The sequence below is a fragment of the Periplaneta americana genome, chromosome 3, assembly GCF_040183065.1.
Source record: "Periplaneta americana isolate PAMFEO1 chromosome 3, P.americana_PAMFEO1_priV1, whole genome shotgun sequence".
In the NCBI taxonomy this organism is placed as follows: Eukaryota; Metazoa; Arthropoda; class Insecta; order Blattodea; family Blattidae; genus Periplaneta; species Periplaneta americana.
The window spans coordinates 3,188,934-3,198,569 of NC_091119.1; the positions used below are offsets into that span (position 1 = coordinate 3,188,934).

At 34.5% G+C, this 9,636-nt stretch overlaps 1 protein-coding gene across 1 annotated transcript in view; it reads right to left on the reverse strand.

Moving 5' to 3' along the window:
• yl (Putative vitellogenin receptor yl) overlaps positions 1–7,470 on the reverse strand; it is a 59,389-nt gene extending 51,919 nt beyond the window's left edge. The window contains exons 1-2 of the mRNA XM_069819924.1: positions 7,386–7,470; positions 474–565 (exon numbers count right to left, since the gene is read on the reverse strand). Coding sequence (XP_069676025.1) covers positions 474–543 — 70 coding nt within the window. The 5' untranslated portion in view covers positions 544–565; positions 7,386–7,470. The remainder of the gene's footprint in view (positions 1–473; positions 566–7,385) is intronic.
• Positions 7,471–9,636: the final 2,166 nt, after the last annotated feature.

Genomic DNA, 9,636 nt, shown 5'->3' on the forward strand with positions numbered 1-9,636 from the left:
TCAAGTACTTGGTAACAAATCGACCCTCACAAGTATTAACATTGTAACTCACTTTCTTCCATTTTTCAGGAGAAGCAAATGAAGTTTTAAAATGATCGTGTAAATCAGTGTATACAGATAGTAACAATAAGATTTTACATACTATTGGGAGCTACAATGATAGTACTGGAAGAAAAAGAAACAATTTAAGACTATCAACTAGCATAACTCAAAATCATAAAAAATTGAGTTAGTGTTAGTATTTGGGAGGGTCGAAATTAAAAATCAAGAAAATAAAATTTTAACGGACTTAAATTTATACTTTTAAACAAACACAGAAATAATTAAAATTATAAAAATTATATTAAACAGCTTAACTCTAATAATAAAATATGAACTAAAAATGTCCGAAATAATCCTTCAATTCATTCTATCGCTGTAAGCACTGCTTTAGTTTTGTAGTAACACACATTGTACGATCTGTGTAATTTTACCTGTGTGTAACTGGATTATAATCCATATGATTTCTGCGTACAATAGCATGGTCCGATCTGACCACCCCATATTGCTGCTACTGCCGTGATCTCTGCAATGAAAACTTAAGAAAATCAAATTATTCCAAATAATAAATTCCTATTAATTTAAACTATTTTAAATCTGATATCTAAAAAATAGACACGCTTATTATGAAAACTCAAAATACCAAATTAACACCGAGCAATTTTCAGAATGAAATTTATTCTGAAAACCTATACTAGTATTTTTAAATGGGAAATGCACATCCACTAATAGCCTATCTGGTTTTTATGTAGAGCAGAAAGTGTCATGATCAACTGATAGCACTCCACTACACCGGTATGTTATGTCTGTATCTACCGACAACTTTTAGAATACTTTTCCAGCACTTTAATAGGTTTCACAGAGAGCACGGTACATCAAAAATTATGTTTCTGAGCAATAGGTCTCCAACGCATTATACAGGGACATCATTTTATTTTTACTAACATTTCTAATAGCCTATTAACCTGGCTATACCGGAAAGACCGTTTGCTACCCCCTTACACGACTGGAGTTCGATGATACTGGCGTAATATACAAACAAATCACTTTATTAGGTATAGGAGGGAAGAAAAGTAGTTCATCCATTTACGTAAACTAGGAAATATCGCGATTTTGAGTTTGATAATTTTCATTAGGTTTTTGTTTAATCAAAATACAGTACAGTATTAACAATAAGTGTTTTTACTGTCGAACTGAGCTGTCCATGTGGACGTATTCATTATGCAGTGTATATTATACTGTCTACAGCACATTAGCGTACAATATAGAGAATGAAGTTAAATTGAAAAATAATCATAATATGGATATTTAAACACATTTTTGAAAATGGTGGCCGTTCATTTCGATACAGGCTTCAGTTCTAATGTATGTAATTCCAATTACCAGTTTTGTCCTTCGTATCAGTAACTCATGTTGAAATAATTCTGTACCTACTCTATAAGAGAGTACCTTACGTACTGTAAATTCAATCTTCACTTCTGCCCGATCCGAAAAAATAAAATTACTCAGACATGCTATCTACTGTCCGTCCAAGTGATTATATCGCAGGGTCGTAGAAAGGGGGGAAATCACGTGACAATTACTTAACGAGGCCCTTTTATTTAAGTTATTTTAAATAACTGTATGGGTATAATATTACGTAGACGTCCAATTCCTAACAGAAATTAATGTTCTCAGAAAAGAGCTAAGACAGCCCAGCCACTAGCCTTTACAGAGAAGCGAATAGAAGCAGGTGGGGGAAACCGGGATGCGACGTAGGCAAATGGAAAATGATGCAATATTGAAAGCTCTTTCGTCACTGGAAAACGCGAACATATTTTTGGAACGTACTGTTTACTATGACCGTAAGGCTACGACTGTATATGCGGTCTTGGATCTGTGTGGAAGACGGTTGAACTTCATTAATAGAAGGGGTGGGAGTGAAGTACATTCAAAAACTCGGGTACAATAAAAATTTAAGTAAAAATAAAATGATGTCCCTGTATTTCTGAGGTGATTTCCTAAATCCCTGGATACAGTAGTAGGCCGACGCTTGCAGATTTCACCCCTATGGATTTCTTTCTTCTGCGGAGAAAACTCCCCTATACTAGAGTCCATTCAGCACAGAAGAGTTACTGGTCAGAATTATTTCTGCATCTGATAATTATTAGCGATATACTAGATACTTCGGTAATTCGGCAGAAAAAATTCGTCGATGTGACGGACATCAATGGTATCATCGAGGACCAGCGAAGGTTAGGTTTCGGTTGTTCAGGTTTTCAGCATGTCTTGCATATATTACGCTTTTTGGTAGGCATACCAAAACTCTGAAGAAATGAAACCCAACCTGTCAGTGATCCTCGAAGATGTTCCGCGTATTAACCAACTTTCCTACCGAATTACCGATACTCTAGAACTCTCCAGTCGCTAACAGCGCCGTCCAATGTGCTCTGAAGTTAAAAGTCAGTATTTTGAACAACTTTTATGAACAATTTATCTGTTCTAAAGCATTTAAATTACGTACTAAATACAAATTAAAATTTCAGCGAACGATGAATTTTCAGTGCATTCACTTACGATGAAATGTCGCACGTTTGTTGCGTGCAACAGTAGTTGCAATATAATGCATGATGGCCCTATTAGAATTTGAACTAACACAGCGGTGTAAGTATACAATGTGTTTTAAAAAATAAGTACCGAATTTGTTAAGGCTTGGTTGGGTCTAGACCAGTCTTGTCAAGAAATTAAATTAAAACATCGCATACAGAATAAATAACACTACAAAAACATCTCAACACACAAATACAACCACACAGGCGTATAACTCCACATTACACCACACGAACACACCCTCACAGGAAAAAAGATATGCCAAGACCAACAACGACCAGTTCTGAGGATGACCCATAATAGGTCGAAACATGTAAACCAGGTACGATAGAATTTAACACAAAGTCATATAATACATATTCCGAAGTGATACAGCGTTAAAAGTTGTGTAATCAAGATGTATAAAAAAATTTACTATGACAACATTGATCTTTACATTATGTTACAGCGTTCTCACGTTAATGTTAAGTGTATGACAATACACGTAAAATCCAGAACTCTACAATATGTTCGTATTAAAATAGATTTATACAAGCGGTTTACTCCAAAACTAACATTAAACATGCTTATTGTAAAATATTTTATTAGTTCTACATAATATATTATCACTCCCCTCACGTAATGAATAATGGATTCTTAACTACCGATATTTTTAATATTTTTAAGTATATAAAAACATTTTTATAAACATTCGATTTTTAAATCCCTGAATTTACATTATTTTACACTTCAAATATTGCACAAGAAAATACTCTACTTCATTCGTAAGTATGTACAGCACGTAATTGCACCTTAAAACTAAAATAAAAATAATGAAAAGAAACTTTCAGTATTTGCAAAGTATCAAGGTTGTATATCTTGCTTCCACGGTCATATGTAATATTTTTTAGTAGGTTATTTTACGACGCTGTATCAACATCAGGTTATTTAGAGTCCGAATGAAACAAAGGTGATAATGCCGGTGAAATGAATCCGGGGGTCAAGCACCGATAGTTGCCTAGCATTTGCTCGTATTGGGTTGGGGAAAAAAACTCTGAAAAGCCTAAACCAATTTGCCCCGACCGGGATTCGAACCCGGGCCACCTGGTTTCGTGGCTAACAGTTACTCCACTGGTGTGGACCTATGTAACATTACAATAATGAGACACTTAAAAAAAGTAAATTCAATCAATAGTAAAACAAAAACAGAACTATCTTCTGAAACAATACAACCAATGCTCTTAGCAACATACCAAATTGCAGTCTATCCGCCTGGAGGTTATGCAGCCGGCGGAGTACTTTAGGTACTTCATTCGCCTACGCTTACGTACACTAAAGGCACATTCACAATGAAAATTAAACATAACCGTAACATAAACACACAAGTTTGCGCCCAGGTTATACCAAATGGGATCATTTACAATGATTCACATAAGCATTGACATAAACATTACCGTTAGACGTTAACATGAAAATTTGCAAACTCCAAACTTTCATGCTTATGCTTACGTGATTTGCAAACAGAACACAATCTTGGAGCGCTGAAGTATAAATATGAGGAAATGGCGTTATGTTTCCATGGTTACCAAGTATGTTTGCTGTTATGTTTATGTTCCCATCGTGAATGATGGTATGACTTCTTGATTTTACCGTAACGTTTATATTCTTAAGTTAACGCTTACGTTATGTTTAATTTTCATTTTGAATGAGCCTTAATACTTCTTTTCGAAGACTTTATTCTCTGTAGTCGACCCCTCATTTCATGTGTTTCACCTCATTCTCTTTAGACATTGTACTAAGCTCCATACCACATCAACATTTTAAAAATTGCTCTAGTGTTGTCCTTCATCCCAGTCACAACACAGCACACCGCCAAGTCACGCAATGACTACTTTGGCGTCACGTACAGCCAAAATGACTCCTCGGGGACACCACGTTCCTATCCTCAAATGATCGCTTAGACCCCCAACAATCCCCAGAAAATTCAGTACTTATTTCTGGAACAACCTGTTATTTATTCTATTAAGTTACGACAGCGGTGACCAAAGCGGGTATCGTGTAATCACAGACATCCAAACGGGTACGAGGAGTTTCCTGTACATTGCTGTGCGTTTCATTCACGTACTGATGGCAACCAGTGGCGGTATCATGTAGTTCTACAAACTGTCTCTACAAGTAGTAAGAAGTGGTTTCGTAAAGAATAAGAACTTTTTTGTTCTGTCGGACAAAATGTAATATGTTTACTTTGCTGAACGGTTCAATTAGGAGTATATAGAAACATTAATTGCCACGCTGAATAATTTATTATTATTATTATTATTATTATTATTATTATTATTATTATTATTACTACTGACCACTAAGTATGTGTTTCTGTAATTCTGTACGTGCCTGAATATCTATATTTTAGATCTTCTCCCTCGAAGGATAAAATTATTAGGTTTTATCTCAATTTTAATCTTCTTAATATTTAGACGACGGTAACTATTTATCAGTTATTCATTTAATAAAATTTTAGAAAAACTGATTCAATATTATGTGCCAACGAATTGTTAAACGCCAGGAATTGACATGTCTTAAATCATAGCCAGGAAGAGAAAGGCGAGATAAATGCAAGGAAGTCAGCTACCTAATGGGGTTTGAAATATCTCGTGCTCTAACGCCTTTTAATAGAACAGAATTTCTCAAAAGAGTAATGATTAAAATAGCTTAAATAACTTGTCCATACCAAGTTTTTAATTTTGAAAACTACGAATTTCTCGACCAAGTATCGAGAGAAGAATTTAGAAGTTTCCTGATAATATTCAAGATGAAGGTTAAAAAAAGAAGCAAGAAAAGTCTTATATTATTCACTGGCTCTTGATGACAGCAGTGACATTACTGATCCAGCAAAGCTTGAGATTATCTGCGGGATTGATCAAGATGTTAGTACAGGAACCACCACTGGTTGTTTTCATGCCAAGTACCTTTCCTCCGTCTCCTTACTTCACAGGCTGTCTGTCGCATGTAATCACTGCAGTTCGAGTTTTGGTCACCGCTGAGTTACAACGTGAAAGTCATACGTCAGCAAACATACGTTCCCCATTTCAAAATTCTCGTTAATGTTCAGTCACTTCTGATAATCTTTGAGGTTATTCCGTTTCATCTTCTGTAATATTTGAAAAAACAATGACAATACGGGTAGGGTATAGACCTAATTATTTCTTCAAAGAAATCATATTCAGTACAAAATGAAACTTCCCAACAACTTTCTATGCATATAGCAATATTAATTAAAACATTTAATTTTAGAAACTGATCAAGCTAAGTAGGCCTCACTTCAGACAAGGTTATTTCTCAAGTCCTAAAATGAAATCACTGGTCCTAGAACTATGCTGTATTTTCAACAAAGCTTATTTGAGGGCACGCCATATAACAATTTTGTCGTAGAGTATGTTAAACCAATCAGGGCTATTCTTAGTCATGATATAGCTGCGTAGCCAAAAATAAGACGGAGTTCAAGTTTTGGGAACATCACTTCGCAAATTTGCACCCAAGTTATAGGCCTATGCAAAGTATTTAAAATAAAATTATAAATTATTGTTTAATAATAGGGGGAAGGAACTGGCCACCCTAACTCCATTATCTCCTGCCCTAGTTGCCTCATAAGTGGTGCCATGTTGGTATCACTTGTGAGGTTCGAACCTGTCTTCGGACAGTTTATTAAAAATATTTGAAAAATAAAGTTATTTAGACTCTCTAAATTTGTTATAAAGCAGCATACTGCATTATCAGTGTTTCAGTGTAAATCACACACTAAGTTACTTGTACGGAGCAGGGACCCGAAGGCTTACACTGCAGCCTGAGGCTTATTGTGCTTACCACTCCTATTCTGTGAATGATTGGATAGCCGAATGGCCGCGCTCTTGTACAAGTACAGCACGCCGCACCGTGAACTTAACCCAGGCTATTGTATGGATGATATGCGATTGATTCGTAACAGATCAATTTATAAGTATAACCATTAAAACGTTGTTAATTATGCTGCAGAAAACGTTGCAAATATTTAATGTATAACCTCTCTGGTATGCCACGAGATTGAAGTCTACGTTCAAATCAATTCTTAAAAATTGTATTAGTTCTCAAAACAGTGAATCAGCTTCGTATAATCTGAGTTCTGAGTCCCTAGGTCCTGTTTCGTGAATTAATCATAGCAAGAATCCATGCATCACAAATAGCTTTCATATCGAAGTCAAATGGTTGAGATTCATATTGTTAACACGAGTCGAAACTGGAGTTAATTCTTCACGCAAAATATTAGATGCAAAAATACAAGATTTTATTAAACAGTTTAACTTCTATCTCTATACAGATTACGAAATCTTGCTACACGAAATCCCCGATAACCTGAAGAAGTGAAAGAATTATTTATAATAAAATTGTATTCCTTAAAAATATATGAAACAGAGTGTCACATAAAATCTATATTCTGGTAGCAGTTCCCAGTTTACTTTTAACTGAAGTTAAAGCGCGTAATTGTAGTTAAAATATTGCAAAAGAAAAACACTAGTTTTTAAAAGAGAATATACTCAAGTTCTGAATGATTTAGTTTTAAAATGTTAAGAAAACTAAGAAAATAAAGTTATCAAAATTACGTGGAAATAAACTGTTTCAGAAATTTATGTATTCTAAAGCAAAAATATACTTTCAGAACAGTAATATAAAAAAAAAGTACAGTTTTCTCAGATTCAATACTTCATTAATCATTAAACAAGTATTAAAACTTCATAATCACTTACTCTTGTAAGTCGCGATTACCAATTGCTTATGTCAGTACGGCACTTCACTAGAAAGAAGACTTCCTACCTCACAGACGTCCCGAAGGGAACTGAACCGAATTGTCACGTTCATCCACCTTTGAACCATGGATTGTGAATACAATGACGTCAAATCCAAAGATTTTAGACTTCAAGAGATACTTTACTAATTTACACTCCTTTTGTATGGACATAGACCAACGTAAAATATAAATATTCTTCAAAATTGTTTGATAGAGAAGAAACTAAGAAATGTTAATGCATGTAGAATTCCAAAATTGCTGAATAACTGACCTGAGAATGTATTTTTATTAGGCGCTCTTTTATATCATCGAACTTGAACGTTGTTTTATATTGATCTCTGATCTCTTTGATAGCATGACAGGTAACTCTATTAAGAGCCAATAAGATTAAAGAAGCTGGAGAGTTCATATAAAATAGAGGATGGAGAAATACAAAATGTAAACAGAAGTTAATAGACAGATATATAATTTCATTATTCAGTAGACTTTTTATGCTGAACCTAAATGGTTTTTCGATGGCTGTTGGAGTGAGAATTATTGTTATAGAATTGTTAAACTGTGGTAAGAAATAATTCTCCTGAGAGAACGTACATGCACATACATAGACTACGTATACAAGGTGTTTCAGAATATCTATTCCTAATTTTCAGATGTGATAGAGGGCAGTTAATAATTTTTCTACAATAGTGCGTAAAACATTTTATCCACTGTTATCAATGCGTAAAGTGGGCCTTTAAAACACTAGTGCGTGTAAAAAAGTAAGTAATCACTTTATCCAATGCTAAAGAAAATGCATTATTTAATGTACAGGGACATCATTTTATTTTTACTCCAATTTTTATTGTACCTGAGCTTTTGAATGTACTTCACTCCCACCCCTTCTACTAATGAAGTTCAACCGTCCTCCACACAGATCCAAGACCGCATATACAGTCATAGTAGCCTTACAGTCATAGTAAACAGTACGTTCCAAAAATATGTTCGCGTTTTCCAGTGGCGAAAGAGCTTTCAATATTGAATCATTTTCGCACAGGTACTGTCGTCCATTTGCCAACATCGTATCCCGGTTTCCCCTACCAGCTTTTATTCGCCAGCTAGTGGCTGGACTGTCTTAGCATTAATTTCTGTTAGGAATTGGACGTCTACGTAATATTATACCCATACAATTGTTTAAAATAACTTAAATGAAAGGGCCTAGTTAAGTAATTAACTGTCACGTGATTTCCTTCCTTTCTACGACCCTACGACAAAACCACTTGGACGGATAGTAGATAGCATGTCTGAGTAATTTTATCTTTTCGGATCGGGCAGAAGTGAAGATTGAATTTACAGTACGTAAGGTACTCTTTTATAGAGTAGGTACAGAATTATTTCAACATGAGTTACTAGTACGAAGAACGAAACTGGTAATTGGGATTAGGTACAATAGTCTATAGTGCGATAATATGCACATTAGAACTGAAGCCTGTATCGAAATGAACGGCCACCATTTTCAAAAATGTGTTTAAATATCCATATTATGATTATTTTTCAATTTAACTTCATTCTCTATATTGTACGCTAATGTGCTGTACACAGTATAAAATACACTGCATAATGAATACGTCCACATGGATAGCTCAGTTCGTGAGTAAAAACACTCATTGTTAATACTGTACTGTATTTTGATTAAACAAAAACCTAATGAAAATTATCAAACTCAAAAGCGTAATATTTCCTAGTTTACGTAAATGGATGAACAACTTTTCTTCCCTCCTATACCTAGTAAAGTGATTTGTTTGTATATTACGCCAGTATCATCGAACTCTAGTCGTGGAAGGGGGTAGCAAACGGCGTTGATCCAGAGGTATAGGCAAGTTAATATTAAAAATGTTAGTAAAAATAAAATAATGTCCCTGTACAAACTTCATTCAATAACAATTACCCCGATTTTTATGACTTAAATACTACAAGTAACACAAATAAATAACAAATTTAACATTCATGTTTACATTTTAGTCCGTATTTTTCTGAAGTGACATTATGTAGTACTCGTTGCAACAAGATGTAGCTTTCAACTTCTCCTTACCTCTTTGACCGGTTTAGATAGCCATGAAATCGTGACCATGAATAAAACAGGTTGTAATTCCATGGATAATTCTTAATGGTTCTGAGTTTGATGGCCGTAAAATCGTGAACATATGAGCTCTCCAACTTAAAATATTTAATGT